The sequence below is a fragment of the Mizuhopecten yessoensis genome, unplaced genomic scaffold, assembly GCF_002113885.1.
Source record: "Mizuhopecten yessoensis strain PY_sf001 unplaced genomic scaffold, ASM211388v2 scaffold2307, whole genome shotgun sequence".
Classification (NCBI taxonomy): domain Eukaryota; kingdom Metazoa; phylum Mollusca; class Bivalvia; order Pectinida; family Pectinidae; genus Mizuhopecten; species Mizuhopecten yessoensis.
The window spans coordinates 143,657-165,362 of NW_018404481.1; the positions used below are offsets into that span (position 1 = coordinate 143,657).

At 36.5% G+C, this 21,706-nt stretch overlaps 2 protein-coding genes and 1 long non-coding RNA gene across 3 annotated transcripts; 1 reads left to right on the plus strand and 2 right to left on the minus strand.

The window, feature by feature from the left end:
- Positions 1–988: 988 nt before the first annotated feature.
- LOC110445455 lies at positions 989–8,088 on the minus strand. The gene is made up of 2 exons (XR_002462357.1): positions 6,853–8,088; positions 989–6,729 (listed from the first exon to the last, which is right to left on the minus strand). It is a non-coding gene; the product is annotated as an uncharacterized LOC110445455 (long non-coding RNA).
- Positions 8,089–8,929: 841 nt separating this feature from the next.
- On the minus strand, positions 8,930–12,459 carry LOC110445456 (peroxisomal membrane protein 4-like). The gene is made up of 4 exons (XM_021490108.1): positions 12,360–12,459; positions 11,459–11,521; positions 10,316–10,514; positions 8,930–9,269 (listed from the first exon to the last, which is right to left on the minus strand). The coding sequence occupies exons 1-4, from the start codon at positions 12,455–12,457 to the stop codon at positions 9,021–9,023; spliced, it is 609 nt and encodes a 202-aa protein (XP_021345783.1). The 5' UTR covers positions 12,458–12,459; the 3' UTR covers positions 8,930–9,020.
- A 229-nt stretch (positions 12,460–12,688) lies between these two features.
- LOC110445457 lies at positions 12,689–21,024 on the plus strand. The gene is made up of 6 exons (XM_021490109.1): positions 12,689–12,855; positions 15,308–15,342; positions 16,779–16,969; positions 17,381–17,480; positions 17,913–18,045; positions 18,349–21,024. Exons 1-6 carry the CDS (start codon positions 12,752–12,754, stop codon positions 18,713–18,715), a joined length of 930 nt encoding a protein of 309 aa, XP_021345784.1. The 5' UTR covers positions 12,689–12,751; the 3' UTR covers positions 18,716–21,024.
- The last annotated feature ends 682 nt before the right edge of the window (positions 21,025–21,706 follow it).

A 21,706-nucleotide genomic window follows, 5' to 3' on the forward strand; every position in this document is an offset into this window, starting at 1 on the left:
GCTTTGACCATCAATGCACATATCGGAGAAACTAACTTAAACGCAAAAAGTTAATGTTTGATGGAGATGCTGAAAAAGTCAATGGACCAGGAAAGGAAGGCTGCATCCAGCATTTGTTGCATGGGTTGCGATGTACTACCATTTGATGCATGGGTGCGATGTACTACCTAGTAAGATTCATCTATGGTCCAAGTTTTGTTGGTCTAGCACTTATACTTTCAGTGAAAGTAGCTTAAACTCAAAAATGAAAGACATTGAATCAGCTTTACAGGTATTTTAGAAAATTGAAATTAAGTGGGAGTGTTGAATTGATTTCAACCTAATGTGTAAGAAATAAAATGGAAGCTTCTATAAACCTGTTACATATGCAGAACTGTAGTAAATAAGTAAAGTATACCAGACAGGGTAGAGTTTTATTCCCCAAACCCCTTCCCTCGAGGGAATATAACATTCATGTCTATGTATGTTCACCTTTTGTCATCACCTAGTGACTTCAACTCGGACCAGATTTTGAGATTTGTCGATCATGATGCGGTTGGTCATATACTAAAAACTAAAGTGTTTCAAGGTGTGATATAGAAAATCAGTATCATTGCTCTATGACTTAATTTCTGAAGAGAATTCTTAGTTTCACTTCTGACTGTAGAGTTCTTAGTTTCACTTCTATCTGCAGAATTCTTAGTTTCATTTTTGACGGAAGAGCTCTTAGTTTCACTTCTGACAGAAGAGCTCTTAGTTTCACTTCTGACAGGAGGGTTTTTAGTTTCTCTTCTGACAGAAGAGTTCTTAGTTTCACTTCTGACAGAAGAGCTCTTAGTTTCACTTCTGACAGGAGGGTTTTTAGTTTCACTTCTGATGGTTGAGTTTTTAGTTTCACTTCTGATGGTAGAGTTTTGCTTAAATTTGTTTGAAATTTTACCATTGTATTATGTATTATATTTTTTAAAAGAATTGTAAAGATTTCATTGATATAAGCATAAAAAAAAAATTCTATTTAATTTTTAGCAATTATGCTAAATAGATTCAAAGGAAATGTGTATAGTATATATATAGTTAGTTTTAGGAGAGATTCAAAATTTTTAATTTCTTACTGTCAAATAGCATAAAGACAGTTCGACTTGCAAAGTAGCGAAGACAGTTTTCATTTGATAAGAATATGTCCACCAAGATGAGATGTGTACCGGTACTATTATATAAAGTTTATATAGTGCCAAAATAGTTAACGAAATTATTCTTAACCCTTTCACCACTGTAGACCATAATGGACTCGTCCAGATCAATGTATAGTAGAGTCTACTAAAGTTACCTAGGGGTGAAAGGGTTAAGCACTTCACAAATGGAACGTGTTACAGTGTGTCCATTCATAATCTTTTTTTTTTGGTAAGAACAACTTTACTTTCCATCCATATGCCATAAAACTCATAAGAGTTTACCACCGTCTTTATATAGTTGTGTATGTGTATCAGACATTGAATCGATAGTTATTTGCAGAGTTATTGCCCTTTGTGTATTCGGAGCATTACAAAATTTTCCATCCAACTTCTACCTAGTAAATCCCCATTTTCCCCTGAAAGAAACTAAAGCAAGTCTGTGAAATCAGGTGAAGTTTTTCATAGTATCATTACCCCGAAAGTAAAACTAATTGATAACCTATGTATGTGATACAAGGTGAATAATGATTGAGGATATGATCCTTTGGTAATTATGTATGATGTTGAATTATACTGTTACATTAAATGAACTTGCAGAATAGTTGCAATATGTTTTATGCCAGTTGGTCTTGTCATTTATCAGTCCCCAACCATGCTTTGTTCTTCTTAATGGGACAAGTATTTGCAGTGACAGAAGTCTCCTTTCACTGTGTGTTTTTACTTGAAATACCATGCATGATGAAACAATTTGATACAAGATGTACCTACCACATATACGTATACATATAAATGAAAATTATACCATCACAACATGGACATATTTCCACATGTAACCCTCTCCTCCCATTAAAGTCGGAAATGTTAATCTCAGTATTGATAATCTGTATATAACAAGGTAACTTTTGTGTCTGTATCGTTATTTAAGTTTTGAATTATCGATTATCAAGATAATCCCCCTAATAAACATATCGAGGGGTAAAGAATCAAGAGCTGTGTCCATGAAGGACACCTTGGACTGGAAACAATAGCTAGACCTACATAGAGTTGACTCTGCCAGCCATCAGAGTGATGGAAGAGGAGTAAAGGCGGGTAGGGGCCATCTGCATGAGTAAACACTAGACTTTGCTACATTGGGAAGGCACAAAAGAGCAAAATGTTCACGAACTATCATCCAGATGATGGAAGGGTACAGGTCCATGTATGATGTTCTACTGAGCCCACAAATCTGTTAACCTGAGGATTGAAGGAAAATGCAACATGTTTACTTTGCGGACGACCTGCCAATCTGGCACATGTGCTATCACTGTACACAATTGCCTAACACAAATGGGAAGTACACATAGCACTGTGATCTAGGAGATGAAAAGAGTTCTGACAATGCCAGAAGGAAGAAAATGACAGTCATGAAAAAACCAAATTGTCAATCTTGTGAAGACAGGGACCAATGGAAATGGCACCTTGGAAGTACTAGCAAAAGCAAGAGATAGAAAATGAGGGTTTACATTCACCAGAGGATGGCTTTCCTAGCACAGGCCCATATCAAGAATTAAGCAAGTCTAGATGGTAGAACTCATTGTACCATGGAAAGACAGGACAAGAGAGGCACGTGAGAGGAAGAAGTACCAGCAGCTGATGGAAGACTGCCAGCAACATGGTTGGAGGGTTTGGTATCTGCCTGTAGAGGATGGATGCAGGGCTTCCATAGTTGATCATTGAGGATGGTGAGGTTGCTGGCCGTGGTAAGAACAGTTTGAAAGAGGCTGATGGAAGTGTCTGACTAGACGTGAGGAGGCAGAAGGGTGATGTAGTAGGAAGGGGCTGCAGTAATATCAAGGCAGTAGGCTGCATCTTAAACCATTAACACTGAGAGCCATCAAGTCCCTTAATGGGCATGATGCACCCAGTTGGTGCACCTCTGGGGGCCAAAACCTTCCCCGAAGGAAGACCATCAACCCGAATAAAAGATACATTGTAACTAGATGGTGTATAGTGAGCAAAGGTCTGAAACACGTTCAAGGTCATACTGTATACCGGAAAATTTCTGCTGCAGTTTAATTGTCACCCTGCATGAGGGCTAATTTATCATTACAGCGAACATACATATGCAACATTTTAGTAATCAAATGTTAAGGGCGAATTTAAAACTGGGCGAATATAGATTTTACCGGTAAAGGGCGGAAGTTTGACTGGGTTAAAAAAAATCCTGGTATACAGGTTAGTGGTGAACTAAGTTTAACTTAAATTAACATCTAAACTGCTGATGTTATCCAATGAAACTGGAGGCATTTGTATCATGCATGCAACTAGAGAGTGTGGTGTGTAACACAAAAGTCTGCAAACCCAACAATTTGTATTGTCACGTGAAACTTCGGATGCAAAAACATCTATCATGAATAGGCATGGAGCCACCCAAAATACAATGCAAGAGATTACGGTCAGTTCTTAACAATAATTGGAAAATGATCGGACAGAGGAAAAAGAATAGATTACCGATAAGCCAAAACTGTTAAGTTTTGGACGACCAACTTATTGGTTTTCATTTGCTTTGTCTCTTTTAAATGAAAGGGTGTACTCCTGTATAAACAAACACTATAAACCATTTATGACAATCATTTATTTCACTTTTTTGGCTACTTTGCATTTTTCATTCAAACTTATTTTAATGACACTGAATAGTCAAAGAGATTGGGCACAAGTTCTTACAACTTACTAGGCTCTCTCACAACTACTTAGCAGTTCAGATTTCATACTTAATCTGTTAAATTTGAAAAATTTTCTGAACAGAAAATTCTGATTGTCCAGATTAGTAAATGTCAGGTATGTTTGTTAAAATTCATTGCAACTTATTGAATTAAAGAGAATTTGATCATAAAATGAACATCATCACTTTCAAAATTTACTGAATGTCAGTGGTACTCTATATGGAGCATATTTAAAAAGATAATGTCTCTGTTAATTGATTTGGAGGTAACTGTGTTCAGGAGACCTGATATTGATCTCAACGACTGCAATTCCTCTCTAATTTCTCCTTTTTGCAGGCATTTTATTTTAATAATCAATCATTCATTAATACATTCATACATCAATTCGTTCATTCATAACATATCATTATATTTTCACTCTTTTTTAATTGTTCCGAAATAAAGTACATTTGTACACTCACTGGGCTTGTGAAACATACTTGAAAAAAGAATATATAAGTGAAACTGTCATTTTTCCCACACGCTGATTGGTCAAAACACCTCTTATGGGTCTCAATATATTGCGATGTTACCCCGAAACCTACAGAATCCATGCACGTGAGGTAAATATAACAGTCCAAAACCCCGGTCCAAGGTTAATAAATCCTCGTATTCACCTGAAAATAGGTCTATAACTGTATATTATGAACCTGAGAAAGAGATATTAACCCGAGATGAAATTGAGGTCAATATCACTTTCTCATGATCCGTATAACTAAACACAATAGGCTACTGGAAAAAATAAACACAATAGGCCTCCATAATGTGCTGAGTAAAGTTGTATGTTGGGTAGCACATCAATGAAACTTTTAATCTAATAACAGTGAACCAAAGTGCCTTCCTTCCCTATCGGCCTTTCGGTCGCTTGGTTTGCACAAATTGAGTAGGCCATGCATGGCTGATTTTGACTATACCTCACTTTTCTCTATTGGAATATTTATACATTTTGTGTTGTTGTTTACACTTTTAGGGGATTTTTATCAATGAAACACACAAAAAATCAGTAAATTTTACAGGATTTATCTATTGAAAATTAATTTCAGCTAAAAAATTGAAATATGTAGAAATATCACTTAAATGCTAACACCACGTTATGATTACGAGTGGACGTTATGACATCAACAATCCTTATCACAAGATCATGTTGATCACTCTATAGCTGTCTGTTTCTTAACAGGAATTTCAATCTTCCTTTTCAAAATTAGAAAGACAACTATCTTGCATTACAATGGCGAGCCAATATCACACTTTCTCTCATACTTTTCTCAGACATATAAAAACTCAAACATATACTACAACAACTTACATATTATAAACATCACTCTAAAATATCATACATAATTAACAACATCACTTCTTATGATTTCTATGTTCAATTTCTGTTAATTTCTATACAATCTCCATCCATTTTTATGAAAAAAAACGTGGGAGCTGAAGGCATATTTTTCAGTATTATAAATAGTAAAGATACATTTTATAACATTTGCGAAAACCAACACTCCTTTCACTCACTTTAAATATAAAACACAGCTTGTAATACTATAAATACAATTAAGTTTTGTGAACAATCAGGTTTGTAAATTTTTTAATCAAAAAAATGTTCCAGTCAGCATATTTAAATATTTTATATTCTTGATCATTTATTGTATTTTAATGCTACTTAATGATTATTTCTAACCAATATTCCCATAATTTCCACATATGAAATAAATAAACAAGTATGGAGAAATTGGTTTGCCTTGTCAAACTTCTCGTTGGGAACCACCTCTGATATCAACCTGCAGACGAAGACACTTGTTGATTATCATATAATTAGACAATAGCTCATTAATATAATGAAATCATAGTATTCTCATTGTGCAATGTAATGAATATTGACAAAATATGGTAAAAGATGTGGTACTATCAGTCTAATGAATATTCATGGTATCAATAAATATTCATGATGTAAGTACAAGGTGTTTTTTGTTTTGCTTTACCTCGTATTTTAAAATAGCTATGGTCATTTAAGGAGGTGCCAGGTTTTGGTGGTGGATGACCTCTGACCTGTGGCCAGTACCCGAAGACCTCTGACCTTCAGTCAGTACCTTAAGACTACCCTATGTAGGCCTCCAACCTGTGACCCATTGGTGGAGGGATAGTGGTAGCAGGCTTTGGTGGTGGAGGAAAGCCAGAGTAACCAGAGAAAACCTCTGACCATCAGCCAGTACCTGAAGACCTCTGACCTTCAGCCAGTACCTGAAGACCTCTGACCTTCAGTCAGTACCTTAAGACTACCCTATGTAGGCCTCCAACCTGTGACCCATTGGTGGAGGGCTAGTGGTAGCAGGCTTTGGTGGTGGAGGAAAGCCAGAGTAACCGGAGAAAACCTCTGACCTTCAGCCAGTACCTGAAGACCTCTGACCTTCAGCCAGTACCTGAAGACCTCTGACCTTCAGCCAGTACCTGAAGACCTCTGACCTTCAGCCAGTACCTGAAGACCTCTGACCTTCAGCCAGTACCTGAAGACCTCTGACCTTCAGCCAGTACCTGAAGACCTCTGACCTTCAGCCAGTACCTGAAGACCTCTGACCTTCAGCCAGTACCTGAAGACCTCTGACCTTCAGCCAGTACCTGAAGACCTCTGACCTTCAGCCAGTACCTGAAGACCTCTGACCTTCAGCCAGTACCTGAAGACCTCTGACCTTCAGCCAGTACCTGAAGACCTCTGACCTTCAGCCAGTACCTGAAGACCTCTGACCTTCAGCCAGTACCTGAAGACCTCTGACCTTCAGCCAGTACCTGAAGACCTCTGACCTTCAGCCAGTACCTGAAGACCTCTGACCTTCAGCCAGTACCTTAAGACTACCCTATGTAGGCCTCCAACCTGTGACCCATTGGTGGAGGGCTAGTGGTAGCAGGCTTTGGTGGTGGAGGAAAGCCAGAGTAACCGGAGAAAACCTCTGACCTTCAGCCAGTACCTGAAGACCTCTGACCTTCAGCCAGTACCTGAAGACTACCCTATGTAGGCCTCCAACCTGTGACCCAGTGGTGAATGGCTAGTTACGATGGACACTTTAACCACTCGGCCACTGTGGCCCCGACAAAGTACAAGGTGAATAAACAAAAACATAATACATATAATAAAACGTATTAAATATAAAATAATTATAGTGATTAGTCTTCATTTAAACATGATTACATATTGATTCACTGCATTAAATGTGATCAAGCATGTGTAAAATATACACTATTTATATAAACACACTACTAAATATAAAATAACTGGCTTGGCAATGACAAACCATAACCTTGTAAACCAATACAATTAACTCTAACCACACAATTGTTCTGACATCCATCCATTGTTTCTTAAATATATAAAAAAATCACAGATAAACTTTCAATTATTGCATTAAAAAAGTTACATTGAATATCTACTAATATTATTTCAGGACATTTTTTTGAAAACACACTTTTCCACATCAATATACCAGTAGGTCTCCTAAAAATACCAAAATCTGATTTTAAAAGGGAAAGATTTGTTAAAAATGAAATTTGTGTGTATAACATAAATATTCAAATCAGTAATTAGGAATTAAATTATCTTGATTAATATACAGAACAAGATGATAATCATATTTTCTTGAGATATTTTTAGTTAAATTTTTAAGAGTTAAATTGTTTCATTAAGATATGTTTCAAATACTAAGCTGTGTAATATGTAATATTTATTCAACACATTAAGAAAAAAGATTGTTTTTACATTTTACATAGTAAAGTTGTGAGGGACACAATATTGTAGAAATAATTTGCGTCATCAAAATAAAGTGCTTTACAGTTTACAGTAACTGTTTATAAATACCCTCGCACAAAATATTTTCTAGAAATATTCACCTTTGTTAATAATGACAAAAAAACAACTTAAAATAATATTTCTGGACATTTAGTTTGTCGACATTATAGATATTGACAAAGTAACAAGGCTACAACATTATTAATTCATAACGTACATATCATTGTTCCCATTGCAGATATTCAAAACTTCAAAAAAAAAAAAAAAAGAGGATTGTCTAAAATAAATATAAATGATATATTAAAAATTAATGAATGTTCATACAACCTTCCTTTCAATAACCACTTCTCAAAAGTGTATTCAGCATTTCTTCAGTGAGGCTTGATGACAAAAAAATCAAAATAACATTTCCAATACATCCAAAATANAAAAAAAGTCTTCATTTATGGCTAGCAATGACTTTTTCAGTTCTGGTAATACAAATATTTTAGATAACACTACCATTGTTCACCCCTGAAATTTCATAATGAACTATTCCAACCTTTGAATTGGAGGAGTTCAAATGTGTCCTCAGGGGTGAATGAGTTGATAGGGCTTAAATTTTAGTAATCATCATTTTTACCAGAAACGCAAATTGCCTAGACTTACGATTTCTACTGTATTGATGTAGTCTGTATAGCTGTAGGTGGCAGAGTACAGTAGAAATGGCTTGACCTTAAAAATAAAGGGCATGTCTCGGATAAACATGGATAGCGGATTCATCCTGCACAACACACCTACATATATATATATATTTATAAACTACATTTTTAATAGGTGTTTTTTAGAAGAACATTTTTTTTTCAAAAAGTGATTTCCCCAGATTTGGGACTTCTGAAAACCATGGTTACCACATCAAAAAACACCAAAATATGCAAAAAATCATGATTTTTAACCCAGAATTTGACCCCCGCAAGTAGAATTGTTTTTCTTAAAACCTGTCTGAAATTAAATATCGCCTACTCGGTAACAGAAATACTCACGTTTTAGCATAGGTCATTCCGGTGGATTTATCACAATATTTACACATGTGCTGAGTACAAAAATAGACTACATGAAAAGCTAGCTTTTGTTGTGTAGACACAGATTCGTAAAAGCCCAAAATTGAAGTCTCAAACCAAATTCGATTTTTTTTTTTTGAAAAATTATGAAGCCCACATAATCCACTTCATCATGTATATGCCAATTTTAGTGCTGATTTTTTTTTTTAATTTTGATAGATATTATACTACAGGGGTTATTCATTGTATAAAAATATCACCCATGGCCACCGTACGCTACTGTACTCTGCTACCGTAGTATTAACACTTAAGTCTACTTGTTGTATATGAGAAAGTTTTTGAAGCTTTGCCACTTGTTACTGTCATGGTAGAGGTAGGTCATGGATGACCGAAGTGATGGCTGTAGCGTGTCACTTTCGTACTCAAACAGCCAAAGGACGATTCCCCAAACAATGGCGGCAAACCAAGGAAAGGTATCGCCCTTGGGCTTTGGAATGAAACCTTTCTTCACTGCCAACTTTGCTAGTCCATATAAGATCCGGGACAAGAGGTACAGGTTTATCTGAAAAAGAGATGATGAGGACAGTGGTTTATTAATCTAAAGGGAGAAAAAAGGTAGATAGAGGTTAAACTAGAGAGAAGGAAAAAAGGTAAATGTTTATCTATAGAAGGGAGATGTAGATATTTATCTAGGGGGAAACGGGAGAAAAGTGCAGCAGATATATATAGAGGTTCCAGAATGACTGGTGGTTAGTTATCATGTTTAGCTAACTCGAGCCTGTGTATTTTAAAATTGTATAAAGACACAAGGTTTACTAAACTGTCTTTTTACAATTTGAAAATTAACTAAGGATAGTTAGATAAACTTGATGATGAACCATCACAAGTATGGGGACGTTTTCCTCTCACAATGTTTAGATATTATACTTTTATTTCAAAATATTTGATTAAATCAATCACATTTAAAGGGAATTGGGCAACAGGCAAAGCCTATACAAGCCCTCTCCCTGAAGATATTATTTCAAGAAAACCATGTTTCTCTTCGGGATACGTTATTCTTGTTTCTGATCAGAGAAACAACTGCCACAAACTATGATGTCACAATAGAAGATGATGTCCCAAAGCAATGTTACATGATGTCATAATTTAGAAGATTGACCAATGAAATCATGTCCAATGTGTTACCCACTAGTAGGTAACCAAAATGTTTACCAATACCTAGCAGGTTTATCCAAAGAGTTGGGAGTGAGAACTATAGAGGAACCACTAGAACAGACAGAATTGAAGAGGTACGTCTAGAGCAGAGAGATGTGCTGGTTTTACGAACAGGTGAGACTGTAAAGTCTAGTTTCTATTCAAAAACAAAATATGTATGTCATATTATTAGTTTATTCCTGACAGAAAAGACGTCTAAGTATCCTTAACTTTGAAATAGCTTTAAATGTTTCACCAGGATTGGGACATTAACTCATTCATCCCTGAAATTTCATAATGAACTATTCCAACCTTTGAATTGGAAGAGTTCAAATGTGTCTTCAGGGGTAAATGAGTTACCTTGATTAAGTATCAGTTACATATTGATAAGAACAACACTCTCCAATAACTCACCTGTTCATTGACCTTGTTATACTTCCCAAATATGAAGTATCCAGCACAGAATGCTGCAGCAAACGAGTGGAATTGTTCTGGTTTATTCTGAGCCACGGCCATCAGGCTTGTCAAAGCCTTGTACGAAAACACAAACAGTGCCAGGTTACGCGAGTGAGTGTAGGTAGCCTCAAATATCCCCTTAGACATGTCCTTTAAGCTGACAAGACAACAACAACAAAAGTTTGAGATAAGAAAACAAGATAAACAAATTGGAAATTGGTGGAAAATATTCAATATTAGTGCAACTTTCTTTTGGCTCTAGCACCAGATTTTTGTGATTGAAAGATATATATGGTGATTTTACGTTTTTCTTCAGTGTACATGTACATTTACTGGTATTTCCCTGTAACCCTTTCAGCCCTAGGTATCTTGAGTAGACTTTTACCATACATTCATTTGGATGAGCCCATTATGGCCTACAGTGGTGAAAGGGTTAAACATCATTCTAACTATTCTATACAACACAATTGTGATTATCCTTACAGCATGTAAAGGCACATCCTTGATAAGCTGTGGTTACGCTTACTTTCGCTCTCTGCATCCCTGGAATATGTCATGACGAAATTGAAGGCTCATTTTGTGCCAACTTAATGTGGATGAGATGAGAAGACTAGTTTGATACTTTGATGTACATCAAAAAAATCTCTCAGTCACATCGGAAAAAATGACTAGCTTTTGAAATCGGGTGTCGCTCATTTGTAATCCTCAAAGGCGCTGGAAGCAGCCTAACGACTAGTCAGATTTTTTTTATCGGAAACCGATCAAATACCGTTAATTTGCGGGTATACTGCGCAATCGGGTATAGTGCGCAGGTACGTTTTTGGGGTCAGATTTGAAAACAAAAAAAATGAAAATAAAAATGAAGTAGTTAGGTGTGTGCATTCAAATTTGCTATGACATATTCCAGGGGTGCAGGGAGCATAGGTGACCATAACCCCTGGAGTATCGAGCATGGTATGTATTACCTGTAAGTTAGTTCTTGCCCTATATATGACACTTCACATAGTTAGGAAAATAAGTACAGGTGGGTTCTAACATTTCTGTAGGTAGTTTGTTCAACCATTTTGAACTAAAATGTTTAATGTGTAAACATGTACCTACCTGCCACGTTTAAACAGCAGAGTCATCACTAGGGAGTGAGGAAGTCTAACTTTTGCTCCATACCTGTGTGAAAAGTTGACTTGACAATTATACACATATTTACATCAAATTAAATATTTCCAGGTCTGTTGCTCTACTGATAGAACTAAAGGGAAATTCCCTCTTGCAAGAAACTAAAAAGGCAACCGTAATCCTATGTACAATTAAAACCTGTCACAGCATAACACAATAAATAATCCAAAGATCGAAGTACATTTGTTCATAAAATAATTGATGGATTTTGATGTCTCAACTTAAAAATAAGACAATAACAGAACACCAACACAATTGGTACATGGCAAGAAAATGGTTCCAATAGTACTCCATGAGTATGAGCACAGGGGCATGCAATTACTATTAATATTGATCTTTTTAGACTTTCAGTCGCTGGGTACGTTATATCCAAATACAAGCACAGGGGCACGCAACAACTATTAATATTGATCTTGTTAGACTTTCTGTCGCTGGGATATAACGTACCCAGCGACTGAAAGTCAACAAGATCAATATTAATGGTAGTTAGTTGCGTGCCCCTGTGTTATGAGCTAGGGGTTGTGCCCAACTTGATCAAGACATCTGTCATAATAGAATATAACTAGTATATAGGTCCATAACACCTGTCGGTTCTCCAGTAAGTTCATCAATGACATAAATAGAATAACTAGAAGTCAATAGAAAACTATTTTTTAAAGACACTTGAGAAAAGGATAGAAATCAAAGAACCTGTTGAAATTTACATTACTGAGTGAATGTTACTCTGCAGCTGTCATTTGTTGCAAACAGCAGTAAAGACAATAAAGATGAGTTCTGGTAAGCTATAAAGGCAATGTGTATCCTAAAAACGTTTCTGAATAATACTGACACTGCTCCATTCCTTAACCCCTTGATCACCGACAGCAACGGCTGGTAGTGGCCAGACGCCAGCAGACGATTCACACTATCAAGCAACGCCATCGCCATGTTTTTGTGACTTCCGGTACAAAGTAGGGGACTGTTCCGTTTTCAAGACATTGTTCAAATATATCTTACATTTAAAACAATGGCTAGCTCGTTGTGATTATATCCTTAAAACATCCTATGAATTTATAAATTAAAAAATTGATTAATTAAATCCAAGTGTTTGACAGGAATATTGCTAATTTTCAAATCTCTTTGCATTCGTCAATCGCTTTTCCATGTGGAACTCTTCAATTCAAGATGTCAGCGCCCATGTAACCGTGCACGCACATCTTTACTCCGCCTCTTTATTACACAATGGAAGAAGACAACGTTAATTTTCGTGAAAAGAATATGGAACAACTTAACCGTCTTTCTGTGGTTGCTATGAATATCACAACGCCATTGTCAAATTACTACACGTTAGTTAAAATATTATACGTTAGTTAACATGTTATCTTATATTTTTGACATTTGAAAGTGAAACCTTGAAATCACAATTTTCTACCTCTCTCTTTTTTGTCAGATACAAATAGTCTGTACAGGTTGGGACCATCTTCTCATCTGCGACATACTATTACACATGTATTTACATTCACAGATTGTGATACACTTATGTATATGTTGGTATATCTGGTTATAAACTGCATTTAGAAATACATGTAACACTGTCCTGAACACGTTAATAATGAAATGACTAGACAATGCACATGTGTCTATGTATGCGTAGGGGACATGTATTAATTTTATTGTGACTGGACAATTTGTTATGGCACAGGACATGAATAATGACTAGACAGTTTGTTGTGGTATTGTAGACATGTGTAGCAACACTGGACTTGGTCGATCGTCGGTGACCCGGATAGCTCAATTGGTAGAGCGTCTGTCTAGAGTTCGGAGGGTCCCAGGTACGAACCCCGCTCTGGCCGTGCATTTTTCCTCACCTGTTACAGTGATGCCTGTGACCAACCCTTGTTTCAATCATTTGGTGTATGCTTGACAAGGGGATACCCTAACCTGGGTTGTAAATAGTTGTGTCTTCGGGGGTGCAGCCTTAGAAAAAGGAGGCAGGAATGTAGCGGAACTGGACTGGCTCAATTGGTAGAGCGTCCGTCTAGAGTTCAGATGGTTCCAGTTTCAAATCCTGGTCTGGCCGGTGCATTTTTCCTCTCCTGTTACACATGTATTGTTATGATGGCCCCTTACAGAAATATTCAGTCTCTGGCACACTATTGCGATGATATCGCCGCCTGTTCAGATTTTGTATGCAAATTACGTTTCTGGCGATATATCGCCGCAGGATTCTGGTGATGTTCCGATTATCTAAAAGCCTTTGACACTAGGTTCTGGTGAGTTTGGGGCGATATCACCAGAATGTTCTGGTGCACTTGCAACGATATAGCCAGAATGTTTCGGTGCACTTGAGGCGATATCGCCACAGGCTAGGGTTCTGGTGATATTGTGACTCACCCACTCTGCATGTCTTGGCAAACAAGATTGGGATTCCCACAATCAAATATATGTTAATATTGCAACAGGGTTGTGCCAGTACATATAGTTTAGATACTAATTCATAGCTTATATTGCTCAGAGATTGGTAACAAAGTTCAACACATATATGGATAATTTCACAATGTGATATTTGTTAATATACAGTAGTTATCAATAATGTTAATAAAATGTATATATAAGTATGAACAGTTTTATAAGAAACAGTTCTGTATATTTTAGAAGCAACATGAACTTCTGTAAAATTATTACAGCAAAACCTAAAGCAAGATTTTGATATGATGTACTACACTGCTAAATACATGTAGTAGAATTGTGTAGGACACCATTTAAACTTAAACAGAAATGTATGAAAATGCACAACAGTAATTCAGTGAAGAATTTACATGTTTTGTGACCATGGATTATAAAAAACATAGAAGAAAACATACTCTACATTACCTTTTAAGACTCAAGAATGCTATCACTTTATCCAAAAAAGACTAAAGCCTCCTTATTTCACTCAATTTTCCCTTTTACCATGAGCTCTCCCTCATTCATCAGCCATTTTGTGATTTTTGAATTTGGGGTCAACTATATTTAGACAAGTTACAGAGGATCTTTGGAATTTCTTATCTGTGGTGCACTTCTGGCAATATTCTGGTGACATTCTAGTGATATGAAAACTGTGCCAGAACATCACCAGAATATTTTATCTGTGGTGCACTTCTGGTGATATTCTGGTGACATTCTGGCGATATGAAATTGCAAAAAATGACATCTGGTAACATGTTCTGGCAAACTGATTTTTTGTGCCGCGATATCGCTGCAATATTGCCACCATATCGCTGCAAACTTTCTATTTCCGTAAGGGGGATCATAGGTATCTGTGCCATACAAAAGAGATCAACTCAATGACCTAAATCACTGTGTATAATTATAGTATGTGTTCTGTATTACTCAGTACTATATTTTATAAAGTAAACCCCCCTAAAAACACATTCTTCTTTCGAGGCAGTCGCCGGTGATTAGATGATGTGTTGTGCGCCACAACACATCATCTAATGCACAACACATTNTTACCTGTGATTAGATAATGTGTTGTGCATTAGATGATGTGTTGTGCGCCACAACACATCATCTAATGCACAACACATTATCTAATCACAGGTAACTGCCTCGAAAAAAGTGGTAGGGGACATGTATTACGGGAGTGACTAGACAATGTCATAATATTACTTATTGGACTAGCAAATTGCTCAACTTTGTCGCATACAACATGCTTAGCTTGTTATCAGCTTTATATAATTCTAGCTGTATTTACATAGAGCTCTATAATATCTCATGACCAAGTCATTTACTTTTTATGTTGTGTGTCTGTTGTAGATTCGAAGCAGCTTCTCTAAACAAAAAGGCAACAGGTAATACAATTGTTCTTTGACGTTTTGTGTTTAAAACATAAGGCAAGATCATATTATAGTGGGCGCTTTACAAACTTTTTGAGATTAAGTAGATTTGTTTTAGAGGGGGTCATGTTCGGAAGAATTGTTGAAATGTATACTCTTCATGAATTCATGTCTGTATTTGTGTGATGAATTACCAGATAGTTTTGTGCAAAAGGTGCTTAATATATAAATGCATGCAATGCAAATGATCAACAAGTGTCTTCTTGTTTACCAAGGGATATTTTGTTTAAGGTATAGAATTCCATTTAACCAGGATATGTCTTTGCTTAGGAATAGACTTTATAGAAATAGTATTTAGTAATTTTACCAGTTAGTATCTTAGTGTAGGTACAGATTTACTGTTTACCAGGGGGTATCACAATGTATGTTTAGATTTACTGTTTACCAGGGGGTATCTCTGTGTATGTTTAGATTTACTGTTTACCAGGGGGTATCACAATGTATGTTTAGATTTACTGTTTACCAGGGGGTATCACAATGTATGTTTAGATTTACTGTTTACCAGGGGTATCACAATGTATGTTTAAAAGCTGTTTACCAGGGCGTATCACAATGTATGTTTAGATTTATTGTTTACCAGGGGGTATCACAATGTATGTTTAGATTTACTGTTTACCAGGGGGTATCTCTGTGTATGTTTAGATTTACTGTTTCCCAGGGGGTATCACAATGTATGTTTAGATTCACTGTTTACCAGGGGGTATCACAATGAATGTTCGGATTTACTGTTTACCAGGGCGTATCACAATGTATGTTTAGATTCATTGTTTACCAGGGGGTATCACAATGTATGTTTAGATTTATTGTTTACCAGAGGGTATCACAATGTATGTTCAGATTTACTGTTTACCAGGGGGTATCACAATGGATGTTTAGATTTACTGTTTACCAGGGGGTATCACAATGTATGTTTAAAAACTGTTTACCAGGGCGTATCACAATGTATGTTTAGATTTATTGTTTACCAGGGGGTATCACAATGTATGTTTAGATTTATTGTTTACCAGAGGGTATCACAATGTATGTTCAGATTTACTGTTTACCAGGGGGTATCACAATGTATGTTCGGATTTACTGTTTACCAGGGGGTATCACAATATATGTTTAGATTTACTGTTTACCAGGGGTATCACAATGTATGTTTAGATTTACTGTTTACCAGGGGGTATCACAATGTATGAAATATATTTCTGAAAAAACATTCTTGTGGTTCTTATCTTGCCTTGTAAAAAAATTGGCATAATTTATTAACTTTAATTAATTGAGATGTCATAAATTAATACTCATTTGTTATGACCTCTGATCTCTTGCAATGTATATACCTGTTGTACCTGCTCCTGTGCTCGCTAAGCAAGGAAACCATGGTTAAGATTCATATTCTAACGTTACAGAAAAATTGAAGGAGTGTCCATCATGTGGTCATACTTACCAGCAACCTGAGGATGTCTTCCGACTTCGGGCCAAGATTCCTTTGACAGGAAGAGTCCGCAAACTTCTCAGGAAATACATGCAAAACAAACATTCCTTGGGAAAGTGTCACCTCCATATGGTAGAGAGATACCTTGCTAGCACAAATTCAATGGTAAGTGTCAAATCCATAGACAGATAATTTGGTTATAAACATATCATTAAATATCACCTGTGCTTTATTGGTCATACTATTGGATATAAGCCCATGATTAGGTAGAATTTCATTCCCCATTTTATGACATTTCCCCCGGAATAGACCACATTCGATATAAGCCATCCTCCACTTTCGATATCTATTATAACACTTGCTTGAGAAATAAAAGATTTTTTTTAGTGCTTTCTACTGATTAAAATTAGAATGGGGAAGCTAAAACACCTGAGAGTTGGTCCAAAATTCTCAACCTTAATTATAAAATTTGATCCTCTGACCTCACTGTTCAGGATTATTAAGTCAAAAGATATGAATTGTTGAAAATAGCATGATTCACCGAATATGGATAACAAATTTTCAAATCCATTTCAGAAAATAACATGCAGTATTTGTGGAAAAAGTGAGAAAATGCCTGGCCAACTGCGTAGGAAGAGAGAGGAACAAAAACTGGCCCAGAGAAGTCCGTCTGAAGGTATGTACTTGTATAAAAACTGAGGATATGTACTTTAAATCAAACTTTATCTATTTTGCAACAATTACAAAACAAGTTTTATTAACTTACAACAAAGTTATTAATAAGGCCTAGGGTCACCTTCCCAACCATTCTGGTTTCCTCCCATGTTAAGACTCCCCATGCATTTCCGTCCGGGAAAACAAGTGATTGTTTGTTAATTAATAACCAAGAATCAGTGATTACCAGTAATCACTTTTGTTGTCCTGGCTAGAAACGCACAGGGGAGTCATAATGTGGAAGGAAACCAGAATGGTTTCTTTGTGAAAGGCGAATTTGCTATCCACTATACCACCCAATATGTACAAACCTAGTGTGGATATGCACGTGTATAGACACTGAGGTTATATACTGTTGGATTCTTTGTGTTTTGTAAGATTTTTTTTTAAACAGAGATAAGTGGTATTCCAGTTAAAACAAGGAAAGAAAAACGAAAGGAACTGAAACTTAGGAGCAAACAGAGAAAACGTGAAGAGATGAAAGACAAGGATTTGATTGGTGCAGCTTCATCATCTTTAGAACGGGCGTAAGTTTTAACATATTTCTGTGTTACAATAAAAACCTTTACAGATGTTGGTAAATTAGAATAACGATATTATTCAAATTTTTCATTGTTCTTTTGTAATGTGTGTCCTTAAGTAACAGATTCAGGGGGAAGGGAGCTAACTCCTAGATGGGTTCACCATCAAAGTCCTAGTAGGGGACGAGACACACATTAAAATGAGTTATCTCACTTGAATAACATTCTACAAAATAAGGTTGTTGTGCCTCTAGTTTTAAGTACAGTAATAAATTAATGTTTCTTATCTTTGTTGTGTTATTATTTCAGTTCTTTCACGTTTTTGGATGATAGCACATCTCCATCTTCTGGGAAGTCTTGGGGTGAGATGCAGAGAGGTGGATTGACCCCTACAACTAGTCAGGGAGTCTCCAAAGTCACAGGGTCCTCTAACAGTGACCAGAATTTTATCAAGGACACAGTGACCTCTAAAAGTATCCACAGCAAAAGCCCAATGACCTCTGAAATTATTCAAAGTTCTATCAAGGACAAAGTGACAAAGTCTGGACCAGTCAGTAGTAAAAGTGCCAAACGACTTAAGTCCAAAAGTTCACACCAGCTACTCGGCCAGATGCTGGCCCAGCAGAGTAAGGGCAGTCAAGGGGGCTCACTCAAAGACTTTTTATCAACTTTATAAATCGATGTATCTCCTAAATCAAGACCACTGGAATTTCTGTTCATGTTAGCTACAGTCAACTCCAGAAGACTGAAATTATGAACAAAAGAAAGTAGCTCGCCCCATTTTGTGATAACATTGACCTTGTGTAAAATAACATCTATTCATACTATCGATACATGTTTTTGACAATGCTATGCAAATTTAGCTTTGAAGAAGCTCACATGTTGTGTAAAATAGCAAGTAGTTACTTTTGTTATGTAAAACTGCTGTTGTTTGCCATGCTTTATAAAGCTGTGTAGCAGTTGGCCCGGTTATGTAAACAAGTCAACCACGCTCTGCATTTGATTTTTGTACTGCATTGGACTAACCAAAGGAATTGGAAGTAACCCAAGAGCCTGCATCTTCCAGAACAGTGTGCTCCGATTGCAAAATACAGGTTTATACACAGTGTAGCACTAGCAGTGGAGTGTTTATGTGTATCTGTATTATGTCCAATGACTAGTATGTGTACCAGATCAACCTTTCTCCCACCCCTCACAGGTGTGTCTCCCTTTTAAACCGGAAAAGATCAGCTTTTCACCTCCTAGGGGGGAGATAGCCTCGTGCAGAACAGTGATCCAAGTCATATACACCCATAACACTGTGAGGTCCCGTCATCGAACAGTAGCAAACCATAGAAGACAACTCTGGCTTTGCTGGAAAGACGTGCAATCAACGCTTATAGTTCACAATCACCGCTTGTCGGTGGATTTGTGAGTGAAACAGGATGGGAGAAAAACAATCATCCCCTACAATGAGGGTGTAACAGAGAAATCTCAAACCCTCCGGATGGTATTCTTGAATGTCTTGCCCTCGGGTAAGACAATCAAGAATATCATCCCTCGGGTTAGAGATTGCTCTGTCACACCCTCAAGGTAGGGGAAGATTCTATTGGTCAACTTGATTGCTATTTTAAACAATTTAGTGTACTTATACTTTACTGGTCACTTGTGTGACAGTCATTAAAACACCATACATAAATATTTCACTGGTTGTGCTATATGAACCCGAGTATATGAGCTAACGTCTACTAGCAGTGAACTTCGAGTCCAACTTGATGCAGCACTTCTTCCTTTATTGGTAGCAGTGAAACACAACCAGCTGTTATGCGCCTCTTTGTATTCACCCTCATCCCCAAAGACAAGAGCATCATAGTGCATCCTTCAAGATGACAGCCTCTTTAATTTGAACAATATTTCACTATCTAAAATATATGCCAATACTATGAAATTAAGAATAGTGAAAACTGTCAGCAGTGGTTGTTTACAAACTTGTGAGGATTTCGATTGTTTAGTTATATTATATACCGTAAACATATATATTTTAGCAGTAATCTTATTTCAGTGCAGTTCCTGTATAGTGGTTTTCTATGGCATTTTCAATTACACCTCGATTTATTGACAACATATTTCTGTGTCCCTTGTTTTCTCAAGAATTCCTTTATCCCTCAATTTTTCACCAAACCCCTTTATAACACCAACATCTCTCTCTGGACAAATAGTGGCAGTATAACAAGGTTTTATTGTTCATATCCAGTAAATCTTGCAATTGTGTCCTAGTGCTAGAAGTTAAAAATCTGGTTGAAAATTATCCCATCATTGTGTGGAGATCCCCTAGCTGTAACTTTGACACTGAATATATAACCTTGATCTTCAACTGGTCTCTAAGATTAATGTATGATTTGTGTAAAGTTTCACGAAATTCAGTTGAAATTTTTTAGTCCAGGTTTCCCAACATCATATAATAATCCTGTAGTCATCATTTTGACCTACCTTCAACCGATCTTGAGAGGTTTCAGGAAATTTGATAGCAAACTTATGTCAGGAACCAGCATACTGTATTTACTTCTATCATAATGTGAAGGTTCTGTAGATGGGGTCTTGTCTTTAACCTTCCAATGGATTCCAGATCGACATCAGGAAAACTTTTGTGAAGTTTTGTTGAAAACTTTGGTCAGGCACCTAGACAAGCCAAATGTACTATTTTCACACCATCATGTGACTTTGACATTCAAGTGGGCTCCAGTGACTGATGTCAGAAATGTTAATAAAATTTGATTGGAAACTCTAGTCCGTCACCTATCGTCAATCTACATGTCAGATTTCCCCATCATCATGTGAAGATACTGCAGCTATGACCATGACCTTGTCTTTCAACTTGGCCCCAGAGATTAACGACAGGATTATTTGTGTTAAGTCATCTAGTTTAACACTCCAGTCGGGAAGCTGCAGACAAGCTAAATTCGGACAGATATACAATCTGACAGGCCAGCATATTGTGAACACAAAGCAAGCCCTAAAATTGAAGTCTTTTGGTTTCATAAAAGTTCATTATGTCATAAATTTAGATGGAAAAACATTTCGGATAAATATTTTATAGAAGAGGGAAAACATTTCAGACCTCAATACTTTATAGAAGAGGGAAAAAATTTCAGACCTCAATACTTGATAGAAGAGGGAAAAACATTTCAGACCTCAATACTTTATAGAAGAGGGGAAAATTTTCCAGACCTCAATACTTTATAGAAGAGGGGAAAAATTTCAGACCTCAATACTTGATAGAAGAGAGGAAAAAAAATCAGACCTCAATACATTATTGAAGAGGGGAAAACATTTCAGACCTCAATACTTTATAGAAGAGGGAAAAACATTTCAGACCCCAATACTTTATAGAAGAGGGAAAAAAATTCAGACCTCAATACTTTATATAAGAGGGAAAAACACTTCAGACCTCAATACTTTATATAAGAGGGAAAAACATTTCAGGCCTCAATCCTTTATAGAAGAGGGAAAAACATTTCAGACCTCATTACTTGATAGAAGAGGGAAAACATTTCAGACCTCAATACTTTATAGAAGAGGGGGAAAAATTTCAGACCTCAATACTTGACAGAAGAGGGGAAAACATTTCAGACCTCAATACTTTATAGAAGAGGGGAAAACATTTCAGACCTCAATACTTTATTGGATT